Source organism: Schistocerca gregaria, chromosome X (genome assembly GCF_023897955.1).
Source record: "Schistocerca gregaria isolate iqSchGreg1 chromosome X, iqSchGreg1.2, whole genome shotgun sequence".
NCBI lineage: Eukaryota > Metazoa > Arthropoda > Insecta > Orthoptera > Acrididae > Schistocerca > Schistocerca gregaria.
This window is the reverse complement of record NC_064931.1, coordinates 640,189,618-640,203,727: the sequence shown is the minus strand read 5'-3', so window position 1 is coordinate 640,203,727 and position 14,110 is coordinate 640,189,618. Positions and strand designations below refer to the sequence as shown.

Here is a 14,110-nt window from a genome sequence, read left to right as displayed (position 1 = left end):
TAAAATAGATCACTAAAGGTATAAAAATCTCTTGTGCCAAGAAAAGAAAGCTATGTAAAGAAGAAAGATGTAGTAAAAAAGACTGGCTTTGTTCACTGCATTAGACAGTACAAAATTATCTTTAAGAAAGATATTAAGGCAGCAAAGCAAATAACAAATAGTAGGCTAAATGTAAGACATGAGAATAATTCAAAAGCAGTGTGGTTGTGTGTGAAATCTGAATTAGGTTTCAAAGTCTTTAGTTATAAAATTTGTAAGGGTGATCATGTACATGAAATAATTGTAAATGTAGCTCAAAGTTCAGTGTGTGTCAAAGACATTCTTCATTAGTATGGTGAAATCAGATGTCAGTGTTGCAGATTATAAGAACAAATAATGTCCCTTCGGGCTTGGTCAGAGGTCTGAATGCCTCACAAAATTTAAAACAGTTTTGGCAGTACATGTAGAAACTGTCTTGTAATTGGAAGACAAAACTCTGCAAGTCAGAATGGTATACCCTTAAGTCCTTAAATTTGTGTCTAAAATAATAGGACACCCACTATCTGTAATAATTAACTTATCTTTTGACCAGTTTCCTGGAGGTACTGGAGTCTACAGAATTAAGACCACTGTACAAGGAAAAAAGAGCTTGAGAGGATATTTGGAAATGATCAGCCCATCACTCTTCTTCCAGCCATATGGAAAGTACGCTGCTCTGAAAAACTTAAGGACGAGAGAGACAAAGTAGTATAGCATATTAATAACTCTATGGAAATGAATTAAGTATGTGGGAAGATTGACATCGTTGCTGGAGGTTCCTGTTGTGCACAAAAAGCTGGAGATCACTCCATGTGAGGAAATATAAATAAATAAAAATAAGTTTTAAATCTCAATGACAGTTAAAAGAGCCATAGAGAATTTGAATAAAGTTATAGGGCTTTTCTGTGATCTAACAAAAGCATTTGACTCATAAATCATGGACTGTTTATCTATATTGTTCGACAAAAACGTGTATCAACCAGAAGGAGTGGAGGAAACAAAATGAAACTTCATCGGTTGAGAGGGTATATGATGATGTACCAGTGCTTACAAAGTATATTCAACTTTTCAAAGAACTTAGCAGTGTGATCCCACTTAAAAATAATCACACTCTTGAATACAATTTAAAATATGGCTGTCAGCAGCTTTCTCAAGCCCACTGGTTTCCAAAATTTAAAAATGAAAGTAACTTTCATGTGGGGTGGCTCTGACACTGGGAACAGCTCTAATGGTAGCTCCGTCTCAGTGCCAGTATCTAGGATACCAAGGACCAGTTACAACAATTGTGGACCATCTTGCATCAGGAAACACTAAAATAGATTTGACATGGTGCATGTATTCAGGTTAGAGGGGTTAAAATGTCTGTGGAAAGTAACAAAGCTTAGTGAAACTGAAAGAATTGTACAATGAGATGAACAGATGTGGCAGCTTTATTCAATGCAATAACTACACTGAATTCGCCATGATTTATTTATACAGTTCCAACCGTTTACATACATGCGAGAGTCCCTGGAAATTACAAAATGAATTTTTGTCTTAATTTTCATAGCCAGATGAAGAGTGGGAAATGGACAAATGGGGTATCAAATTGACCATCATGGTATATAGTTTTGTAAAAAAAGAGAGAGAGAGAGAGAGAGAGAGATTGTTTGAAAATAATCAAGGTAATATGAAAAAAATTTAAAATGAAAGATTTAGAAATCCTATGAAATGTTTTGTGAAATGATTCATAAGAAATAAAATAGATTAAGGAAATATGTGATGTGCCATTTGTATGATACTTGAAATCATGTACAACAAGTGAGGTGCTAATTGAGAATTTAAAGTTCCGCCAGATAAATATCTTCTAGTACTCTCAAAAATTCTGATATTCTAAGTTGAGCATTGAACTTCAAATTCTCAATCTGTACATGATGATTTTTGAGCATTCAGTGGAAGGTGTGTCAAATTTTTCTCTAATCTAGTTTTTCTTGCTATTAAACAAATTATTTCACATAACATTTGACCCGTTATTTATTTATTTTTTTTTTTTTTCCCTCAGGCCATTTACAAACTTGATAGGTATGGGATCAGGGGTAATGTTCTACAGTGGCTCACATCTTACTTATGCAGTAGAAAACAGTGTGACTATATTTTCAAATGCTTCAAATTGTTCTTCCACCTAGAAAACAGTGAAAGTTGTATACCTCAAGGCCCTATCCTATGACCTATTTTGTTCTTCCAGAATCAACTTGCACTTTGAAAGAAGTGTTCATTGATTTGACATTGCCTGACAGATCAAAATCATGTGCCAGACTAGGACTTGTCCCTGTTCTACATTAATGTTTTATCCACCAGTGTAAATGCCCATTTGATTTTAACTGCATATGATGCACCCATGTTAATTGAAGACTGAGTAAAAATATGTCCCGATTCCATCAGTGTAATAAACCAGTATGTTATGCTTCAAATTACTCATTTAAGTGGCAATTCTACAAAGATGAATGAACTTAATTTAACTCTTCGAGGCAACCAAGTAAATGTATTTAATGTTCACAACAACTTATCTTGCTTTTAAGAAAAAGATAACACTTTGGACAAACGGTTTACAAATGTGTTGGTTGGCTACCAACAATAAATGAAGAGGAAGTGTCTGAAGTGTGACAGGCATTAATTGGAGAAGTCATTCCGCGTGTTGAAGGTTTGAATGAAGCTTTTATTGGTATTTTCCAAGGGAACAGCACATGGATACCCAAATGAATTGTGAAGTGAATACTCAGTTATTGACAACACACAACCTCCAATTAGGTCAGCAGGAGAATATGAAAGTTATATTGAACTGACATTTGATTCATCGTTGGAAAAAAAAAAATTAAATCGATGCCATTACTGGAATTGTGGCACAGTTTACAAGATGCGTAGCCTAGGTTGCTGCAAAAGGCTGTCTTTGTACTCTCACCATTTGCAGCTGCATGTGTGTGTGTAAAACAGGAGACTCAATTTATGTATCAACAAAAAGTAATACTGCAACATATGCTGTTTATGTTGTTTTAAACTTAACTTACCTTAAGAGCTTTTGGGTTTGTTTTGAAGCAACTTTTTGGAACAAATAAACATTATTTGGAATAATTATCCTTTTTGTTGCAGATAATCCATCTATAGTATGTTGCATCAATTCTTTCTATAGAAACATACCAGGGGTTCTGTGATAAAAGTTAATATTTAGATGGTCTTTACTCATTGAAAAGATTAAAACTGCAATAAATCATTTAGAAACATAGTTTCAGCTCAATGGATTAATACTGAACAGTCCAAAGACCCATATAATCCAGTTCAGAACAAAACAGGCAAAATCCAAAGAAATTTTTTAATCACAAAAATATATTTCTAGAACAAGTGGTTTCTGTTTAATTCCTTGAATTAAACCTAGATAAGAATTCAGACAGGATTAAACATGCTGAGTATCTAGTAAACAAATTATGTAGCTTTGCAATTGCAACCCAAATATTAGCTAGTGTCACTGACATAAACACTAGGAAAAATGTGTTCCATGGCTACTTCCAATCAGTTGTGGTATTGTTTTTAAGAAAAATTCGAGTAACACATTGTGCATAGTAAAATTGCAGAAAATAATTATTAGAAACACATGTTGTACTTTGAAGGGGACCAGGTTGGCCATTGTTTAAAACTGCAGTTACTAACAGTTATCTCCCTGGTATATCTAAGATATTACCATCTTTTTACATAGGAATATATGCTGGAACTTGTGAACACTGTGGCCGTTTATGAATGATGGCTGGTGAATAATGCAGCCAGTCACAATTACTCTTCAAATGCTTTTATTTTAGAGGCATAGCTGTTTTTCGGCATACATTCCCATTTTGAGATGGCTAACATTTCCTGTTATAGAATTGTTCTCATCAGCAAATTGCTGGAACTGACAACATGCTGCTGATGGAGAACATTTTATGTAACTGGAAATGAGCATATGAATGCCCGAAATTGGTTATGGCTTTGAAATAAAAGTGGTCATGTCTGGTGGCATTATTCACCAACAGATTATTTTATCTCCCTGCTCATCATTTAAATGTACCTGCTCAGACTCTCAACAAACTAAGAGGCAAGAAAATTATTAGTGTGAAGCTAGAGTCACTGAAAAAAAAAAAAGTTACATCGTTCTGTACCTCAGAGATGCTTCCAGTCAGTCGGTTTCAAGAAAGACAAACTGATTATTTGAGCAGGATCTAGTTTGTCACTTGCCTTGTTGTGTAGATGTAGCTGTCTTTTCACAGAAACCTTACATTAATGTTAAAATGTTTACATTGTGAGATGAAAAAATAAATATTCACAATAAATACTTTTGCCTAAGTGAAGTGTTACCCATTTTATTATCCCGCAAGACATCAGTGATTGAAAATGTGCAATATATCTTATCGCTCTCATTTCTGTGCGCCCAAAATAGGTGATTATTGTTGTGGTAAAAGTAGCAGAACTGCACCTTTCAGCAGGCCTAGTTTATGGTATTTTCAGTTTAAAGTTTTTATTGTAAGAAATATATAATTTCCTATCTTGATTCCCGCCACCACCTTGTAAGTATATGAGCTTATTAGTCATGGGATATTTTCTAAAAATACAGATCGACCAGTTTTGTTCTGTTTTAATTTTAAACATAGGCTATTTGTGCAAAACAAATTAGTAATTTTCACAGATCATTGCTGACTTTTTCTCCATTGATACTTCTTTGCTTGACTTCACAACAAAACTTGTATCATCTGAAAACAGTACTAATTCTGCCTCCCGATTCAAATGAAATGATAGAGCATTAACATAAAGCAAGAATTTCTCCCCAGCCTTGGGTAACTGTCGGCACTTCGTTTTTTAAATAAGAACTAACCCAGACATATTTGGAACCACATATCCATAAAAAATCCACTTCTCTAGGAGAATGTTATGATTGGCACAATCAAGTGCCTTTGGTTTTTGTCACAGAATACCCCAAATAGTGATATTTTGCCATTTAAAGATTTTATTATGTGCTCATTAAATATATAAGTAGCTGACTCGGTAGAGTGGACCTTTTGAAATCCAGACTGTGATTTGCCAGGTATGCCATTACTGTAGAGGATGGTAACAACACTGGAGTGTGTTACCTTTTCAAAAAGTTTAGAAAATTATAGAAGTGACACCAGCCAGCAGTAGTTCCTCACATCTGTGGAGCCACCTTTTTTTAGAAAGGCCTAACCATGGCATATTTCAATCTGTTTGGGGATATACCCTGAATTAATGATGCATAATGTGATTAAGAGCATTACACAATATAGAGCCACAACTTCTTAGAGATGTTATTCACCCCATGCGCATTTTCATTTTTTAGTCATTATGATTCTCTTTGTTTCAAATGGGATTGTGAGATTAATTTCTATTTCACTAAATGTACTCTGTATAGCTTGTTTAGTGTAATCTTTGGCCTTGTCTTTTGAACTAGTTTCACCAATTTTGTCACCTATTTTTAAAAAGTAGTTATTAAAAATTTGTGCTGCACATGAAGAGTTTTTTACGATGTGTTCTCTTTACAGAACATGTCATCTCCTATGCTTCTTTCCCTGTCTCTTTTGACAATATTTCTTACTGATTTGATTTTATTGTACAATATCTGTCAGCTGAGGTAGACCCATAAAACATGGAAGTTTCAAAACAAATGTCTAATAGGTGCAAAAGTGTTGTTACTGTGGACTCTTTGTCATACAGAACAAGTCATTCCTAGTTAACTGCCTCCCAAAGCATGGCTTCCTTTTGACCAAAAATAAATATGGGATATCCCCATTTCTTTGAAGATATCAACCAGCAAGGATTTGTCCACATCTTCTGCATAAATGATTGCAGTATGCACAGTTTGTTTACGATGTGTAAGCAGATGCTCTGGCCAATAATTATTTTAGAGGTTGGCAAGGTATCTCCACTTCAGATGCCAGAATAATATTTTGGTGCAGAAACTGGATCCTGTGGACAGCATAGTTATTATATATAAAAAATTGAAAACATTAGCATGTTATGCACAATTACACATTAGTGACAAGGACTTTTATTTTAAAGCAGGTATTTTGCCTTTACACAAGGATTAACTATATACGCAAATGAAAGCATTTAAGAATTTCATGGTGGTTTTCTAATGAAAGAGATAAAAATTCACCAGTTTTATATAATTTAATAGTTTTACAGGGGGATGTTACATATTTGTTTGTTCCTCAATGCACAAACATTTTATGAGCGACTTTAATGTAAATCAAGAGTGTGAGGTACATCTAGTGTTGAAAGGAAAGTAGAGGTGTTCTATTTTTTTTTTTTTTTTTTTTTTAAATCCAGTGTCTTTATTGTATGAGTATATCTATAATGGAGTTAACATTTCTGATGAGAAACTGATAAAGGAGGAGCTTTATTGATGCACATTCTGTGAAAGTGGTTTAATAGTAGAATGAAGAAGATGCTGTAGAGAGTTTAATCACATGCATCTGTGGCTGTCAACATTAAGACCTCTTAACTTTCAACAGTCCATTTTCATGGAGCCTTTACTTCATGAAGTGGTTGTTCCTATCTTATTTCACAGGGTAACTTGAGCTTATTCTGTAAATATCTATTCATGTCTCCTAAATTTTTGCACAAATTTTCTGTAAATATTCCTTGTCTTCTTGTATCATTAATGAGGAAAAATGGTTGCTTGTTTTGTCATGTGGCATAAATTAAATTTTAAGTACTTCAAAAGGCCTGCAGCATGCGGAGTCATACATACCTGCAACTACAAGTTATCGGAAGCATATATGTGAAAATTACAATTTTGACTTTGTACACAAAGTAGGATGGCACAGGTAGTAGCACACTGGACTTAAATTTGGGAGGAATGTGCCTCTGACCAGATTTCTCACGTTTTGCTGACATTAAGGCAAATATGAGGATTATTCCTCTGAAAAAGGCATAGCTGATCTTGTTACTCATTGTTGCCCTATCCTAGTTTGTACTCAGTTTCTAATTACATAATCATTCACATAATCCTACTTGCTTCCTTATTCACTTTGTATTGTATTAGAAGTGAATAATTCAAAATGTTTGGCAAGGAGATCTTTAAGTTTCTCCAGCATTTAATACACAGTCGCTGTTTAATTGCAACTAGATTCCATTGAGAGTCCATCCTTTCATTTTTGGGCTTCTTTATGTATAAAAAATCAACCATTCAGCGTGACCTGACATGGGTCCCATGTACACGAGCAATATTAGAGTATGGCCCATAAAAATGGTTTGCTACAAACTTCAGTTTTACAGTATTCTGCCAATAATTTGAAGCCTGCCATTTGCTTTATAAGTGGGCCTAAGTGGTCATTCTACTTCATATCTCATCAAATGTTTTACTCTGAATTATTATATTTATAACATGACTGCCTGCGGGATTTATCAGTCACAACTGGACTCAAAGATTACCATACTTCTGTTTTGTGACATGCAACTTTGAATTTCTCTAGATTAAGAGCTTGTTGCCACTCTTTGTACCAGTCTGATATTTTGTCAGTGTCTACATGGATATTAATGCACTGGATAGAATTACTGGATAGGATTTCCCCGCTGTAGAAGTGATAATTTGTGAAAAGCCTGATTTGCAACTGATTGTTGTTGTTGTCTTTAGTCCTGAGACTGGTTTGATGCAGCTCTCCATGCTACTCTATCCTGTGCAAGCTGCTTCATCTCCCAGTACCTACTGCAACCTACATCCTTCTGAATCTGCTTAGTGTACTCATCTCTCGGTCTCCCTCTACGATTTTTACCCTCCACGCTGCCCTCCAATGCTAAATTTGTGATCCCTTGATGCCTCAAAACATGTCCTACCAACCGATCCCTTCTTCTAGTCAAGTTGTGCCACAAACTTCTCTTCTCCCCAATCCTATTCAATACCTCCTCATTAGTTACGTGATCTATCCACCTTATCTTCAGTATTCTTCTGTAGCACCACATTTCGAAAGCTTCTATTCTCTTCTTGTCCAAACTAGTTATCGTTCATGTTTCACTTCCATACATGGCTACACTCCAAACAAATACTTTCAGAAACGACTTCCTGATACATAAATCTATATTCGATGTTAACAAATTTCTCTTCTTCAGAAACGCTTTCCTTGTCATTGCCAGTCTACATTTTATATCCTCTCTACTTCGACCATCATCAGTTATTTTACTTCCTAAATAGCAAAACTCCTTTACTACTTTAAGTGTCTCATTTCCTAATCTAATTCCCTCAGCATCACCCGATTTAATTTGACTACATTCCATTATCCTCGTTTTGCTTTTGTTAATGTTCATGTTATATCCTCCTTTCAAGACACTGTCCATTCCGTTCAACTGCTCTTCCAAGTCCTTTGCCGTCTCTGACAGAATTACAATGTCATCGGCGAAACTCAAAGTTTTTACTTCGTCTCCATGAATTTTAATACCTACTCCAAATTTTTCTTTTGTTTCCTTTACTGCTTGCTCAATATACAGATTGAATAACATCGGGGAGAGGCTACAACCCTGTCTCACTCCTTTCCCAACCACTGCTTCCCTTTCATGCCCCTCGACTCTTATTACTGCCATCTGGTTTCTGTACAAATTATAAATAGCCTTTCGCTCCCTGTATTTTACCCCTGTCACCTTTAGAATTTGAAAAAGAGTATTCCAGTCAACATTGTCAAAAGCTTTCTCTAAGTCTACAAATGCTAGAAACGTAGGTTTGCCTTTTCTTAATCTTTCTTCTAAGATAAGTCGTAAGGTCAGTATTGCCTCGCGTGTTCCAACATTTCTACGGAATCCAAACTGATCCTCCCCGAGGTCTGCATCTACCAGTTTTTCCATTCGTCTGTAAAGAATTCGCGTTAGTATTTTGCAGCCGTGGCTTATTAAACTGATAGTTCGGTAATTTTCACATCTGTCAGCACCTGCTTTCTTTGGGATTGGAATTATTATATTCTTCTTGAAGTCTGAGGGTATTTCGCCTGTCTCATACATCTTGCTCACCAGCTGGTAGAGTTTTGTCATGACTGGCTCTCCCAAGGCCGTCAGTAGTTCTAATGGAATGTTGTCTACTCCGGGGGCCTTGTTTCGACTCAGGTCTTTCAGTGCTCTGTCAAACTCTTCACGCAGTATCGTATCTCCCATTTCGTCTTCATCTACATCCTCTTCTATTTCCATAATATTGTCCTCAAGTACAACGCCCTTGTATAAACCTTCTATATACTCCTTCCACCTTTCTGCCTTCCCTTCTTTGCTTAGAACTGGGCTGCCATCTGAGCTCTTGATATTCATACACGTGGTTCTCTTCTCTCCAAAGGTCTCTTTAATTTTCCTGTAGGCAGTATCTATCTTGCAACTGATACTGACCTAAAAGTCATGAATGTATAACATGTCCAACAACATCAGTATAGTCCTATTACACTCCCCTCAGCCACACCAGATATTACTTGTCTGCAGAGGGCTCCCATCTAAGATAACCTAATGCATTCCGCCATCAGGAAATTTTCGATAGTCGCATACATGTTGCATGATGTGTGTTTCCTTTAAAAGTCAATGATGTGGTGCTGAATTCATGAATTCTTCACACTCATTTTAAATCATGAATTCCCATTGCAGAACTGTGTTCTGTGCAGTGTCACTACTTTCCTCTGATCTTAAATAAAATATTATTTGATGTTTTAAAATCCAAAGAATAACAATTCCTCCAACACAGATTCCTCGAATCTCACTCGTAATTGGGAGTAGTTACTGATTACGTTATAATAACTGGCTAGCATTGATAAAATGATAGAAAATGTGGACTATCAAGACAATAAAAACTTGTGATTTCTGCTATTACCAATTTTAAAAAAAATGTTAACTCTGCCCTTTGATTGTCTATCTGATTGACTGCTAAGCAAATGCTATTATGCCATCTACAATACCAGAATTGTGACAATGCTGTATCAAGGCCATTCATTTTAATTGTTTCAGTCTTAACTCAGATGGAAAAAAACTGTAACTAATGCATTATTTACTTTACAGTTGTGTTGACCTGCAAGAATATCTCGTTCCATATGTGGACAAGTTTCATTGTCCTAAGTGTATCCACATAGCTGGGCCTTCAGTGTGTAAGTATCATATTTTTTATACATATTTTCTTTTCTATTGGTATCAAATGTCATGTCTCGTATTATTAACTCAACATTAACATTAGACTGGGGCACTAGAGGAGGCTGTCAGCAGTCTTGTTAGGGAACAAACTTACGATAGTGTAGGTTGTGACTTGAAACAGGAGTTGAATTTGGAAATGCACAACTTAAGTTCACTTCACATTCCTTTTTTTGTCTCCATGTCATCTTGATACAACTCCAAGGTGAGTTAATGAGATCTGAGAGGGTACTGAAGACTTCTCCTGAGACACAGTGATGTCTTCTTACTGATTGAGAGTGTGAGTACGTCAATTCACACTATAAACATCGTGTATCTGGATACAACTGTGAAGGAGGGCTTTATTTCACTTAAGATTGGTGGTATAGTGGGTGGATGTAGTATCACTTCAGGTCAAACTTTAAAAGCATTCTGACAGACGTTCTTTGTAGCTGTGGGAAGTGGTCATTGTGCCAATTACAGTGTTTCACTGAATAGTATTTATGTATTTTTCAGATGACAGAAGTGTTATTTGAAATGATGTGGGTTGCAATATAACTGATTTAACTGATAGGGTAGCAGATAACACCAGGTTGGGGTTTACAGAGGAAAGGTGGTCACTTATCTGAAACAGAACACAGTGCATGTAGTTTCTGACACAGAACTCACATAAAAATAGGTTATTAAAACAGCTAGTGAAGTTGAAAATTTTAGATTTCTAAGAGTAAAAATGGATGATAATCTAGTTCATAATTTTCTGCAGAAATTGGATACTGCTGTCTCCACCATAAGAATAGTGTTACATTGAGACATGGAAGACTGTTCATATGCTTCCATAGATTCAGTCATATTGTGTGGTTATCATAATTTGGTACAAATTTGTGCATTCATCAGGAATGTTCTTATCAGAGAAAATGGTGGTCAGAGGGGCCTATGGTGTCCGTCTGCAAACTTCCTGCATAGCAGAATTCTAACACTGTCCCTCATGTAGGCCACATGTACTAACCCCCTTAAGTTTGTTTCTAATATGGGTTCATTTAAAAGGAACTGCAACAGCCATTCATTAAACAATTTTACACAATGAACGTAGGAATAAATTGCAGCCTCCTACATACTGCTCCCACAGAGATCCTCTGCCACATGTTTCACAGTGGTTTGGAGAGTAAAAATGTAGATGTAGAAGAAGACAACTGAAAAGCTGGTCTATGAATATCATTTGAAAAGACAGAAGGCATGGTCAATGAGAATTTTAAAAACAGATTGTGACAAGGCCAAGACAACAGACAACTTTAAATATCTGGGTCAAAAATAAATGTAAAAAATGAAAAAGAAGCAATTAAAAACAAAACTGGAAAAATGAAAAGAGCATAAATGAAAGAAATCTGTACAATAAAAACATATTTTTTCTGAATATGTTAAGTTAATGGATTATAGTACAATTGCAAAACCAGATGTCTTCCATTTGCCACAAACACTATTTTTATCTGGATGTAAAACGGCGTTAGAAGATTTGGAAAAGGTAGGAAGAAGCATCTTGTGAAAAATATTAGGCTCAATCAGTAACAAAGATTGCAATTTTGTTTCGTGGTCACACAAGGAAATATACACATCCTGCACTACAACAATATATGGCATCTGCAAAAGAGGTGTTACACTCTATACATCTAAAGAGAATGAAGGAAGACAGATTAACAAAGAAGAATCACATTTTCTTCCAAGACATGAAAACAGACAGTGAAAGTGGATGAGGAGGCAAGACAAAAAGGACTCGGAAGGAATGCAGATTGAGTGAGAAACCTTACTCAAAAGCGAGAATTTCAGACTAGAAGTCAAGAAATTCAAAGGTTTTCAGGAAGATACAACAAAGAGAAAAGCAATTCTTGGACCACTTTGAAATCTTGCCAAGATATGACAGAATATTTGTGCATCATCTTTCGGACAGTATTTAATTATTCGTATCTGCATCGTCTTGGAAAGTCTATGTTTGCTATTAATATTGCCCACAAGGTTTAATATACAATAGGAACAACAAGGGTCCCAGCACACTTCACTAATCACACCCAAAGTTACTTCTACACCTGTCAGTTCCTATCTATCCAGGATAACTTTCTGCATCCTCCCTCCAATCACAAATTTTGCTTGATACCCCCATACAATCATACTTTTGATAAGAAGTATAGATGTGGTGCTGAGTCAAACACCTTTTGGAAATGGAGAGACACTGCATCTATCTGCCAGCCTGGAACTATGTCTTTCATTATATCATGTGAGAAAAGTGCGAATTGGGTTTTACGTAATTGATGTTCTCAGAATCCATGATGGGTGACATGAAAGAGGTCATACTGCTCAAGATACCTCATTATGTTAGAACTCTGAACATGTTCTAAGACTTTTCTAGAAATGGATGTCAAGGATTTTCGATGGTATGCCCCCTCCTCCTCACCCCAGGGAATCGATGGGAGAATGTAGTTAAGAGGGGCTAACTTAGCCATAAATTCAGTATAGAATCTTATAGGGATTCTGTTGGGCTCTCGGGCTCTAGAGATTTGTTCAGTTTTAGTGATTTCAGCTGTTTCTCAACATCACTGTCACTGATATCCATCTCACTCATTTTTATAGTGATACAAGAGTTAAATTGCAGGAATATACCTGGGTTTATAATGGAACATTTGAAAATGGGACTCAGTGTCTCTGCTTTTGCTTTTCTATCCTCAATTTCATTCCTATCTTTGTTTGTGAGTCACTGCACACTAACTCTGTTGCCACCAATAGCCTGTACATGTGACTAGAAAGTTACTGAATGGGCGCTGAAGACCTTGCTGTCGTGTGCCCAAAACCCCTCTACTACTACTATGTGACTAGAATTTCTTTAGATTTTGTGAAAGATCTTCCAACAATTTTTATGGTACTGTACTCGTTGAACACTTCATGCATTGCTCTCTTGACAACCAAACACATTTCATTCAGCATCTGTTGCTCTGGGCTTTGTCTTGCACCTGTTATGCAGTGGTTTGTTTCCTTAGAAGTTTCTTTACAGTGATTGTTTACTATGGAGATGTGGCCCCCCCACCCCTTCCACCCACCTCCTCCCCCATGGTGAACCAATGTTCTGCTGGGTACATATTTATCCAGTACATGGTCAACTATCCTTTACACTCGAGCAATATTTTCTCTACATGCTCCCGTTCCAAGCTAAAAGTTTAAAGTTCCTCATTAGATATGATACTACTACTTCTTCTTCATGTAGTTTACTGAATCTTTCCACTTGTTTTAGTTGGCCTTTATACTTTGGTAATCATTGTTTCCACAGCTCTCTCTTGGTCACTGATACCAGCTTTGACTCTGACTTCATCAGAGGTCAGGTCTCTTTGTTGCCATGAGTTAGATTTTGAACTGTCTCTTCTAGATAGTTTTCAGAGAAGGCATCTTGTAATGTATCATAGGATGTCTTGTAATGCTTACCACTGTAGACTGCTTCACGGAAGAAGACACTTCCGCTCATAGAGGCAGAACGATAGGGAGTCATAGAGGGGGATGAGGTTTGCACATGCATGGCGGCAGAGAGCCGGCAAACGAATTTCGTGTTGCCGAACTGTGTTGCTGCGGACAACAGTCGTGTTCATTCACCTTTGGTATTTCATATTTTATGTTGAAATCTGTGATGGAATAATACATTTTAAAACTGATTTTGATCATTCATCTACATGAGAGAAATTTTACTATTAGGTCTTGAGGTTGTGTCCACTTCTCCACAGAAATTGTGTGTGTGATGGCGGAAGGCGAGAACAGCTGATACAGGTTTGTGAAGCCGTCAAGAACAATTTTTCTCAAAATGAAGATTGTCTAGCAACTAGATTATTGAAAATAGTTGCAATAATTGACATTTATTGTGATTTGGACTGTGTTATGGGGCAAAAATGTAGTACGTAACAAAGTAAACTTCAGACTCAAACCA

The 14,110-nt window shown here is 36.2% G+C and overlaps 1 protein-coding gene across 3 annotated transcripts in view; it reads left to right on the top strand.

Annotated features, from left to right (window-relative positions):
- Window positions 1-14,110, top strand: part of LOC126298228 (lysine-specific demethylase 7B-like) — a 182,137-nt gene that overhangs the window by 2,947 nt on the left and 165,080 nt on the right. For all 3 annotated transcript variants that reach the window (XM_049989533.1, XM_049989535.1, XM_049989534.1), the window contains exon 2: window positions 10,051-10,136. In XM_049989533.1, coding sequence (XP_049845490.1) covers window positions 10,051-10,136 — 86 coding nt within the window. The remainder of the gene's footprint in view (window positions 1-10,050; window positions 10,137-14,110) is intronic.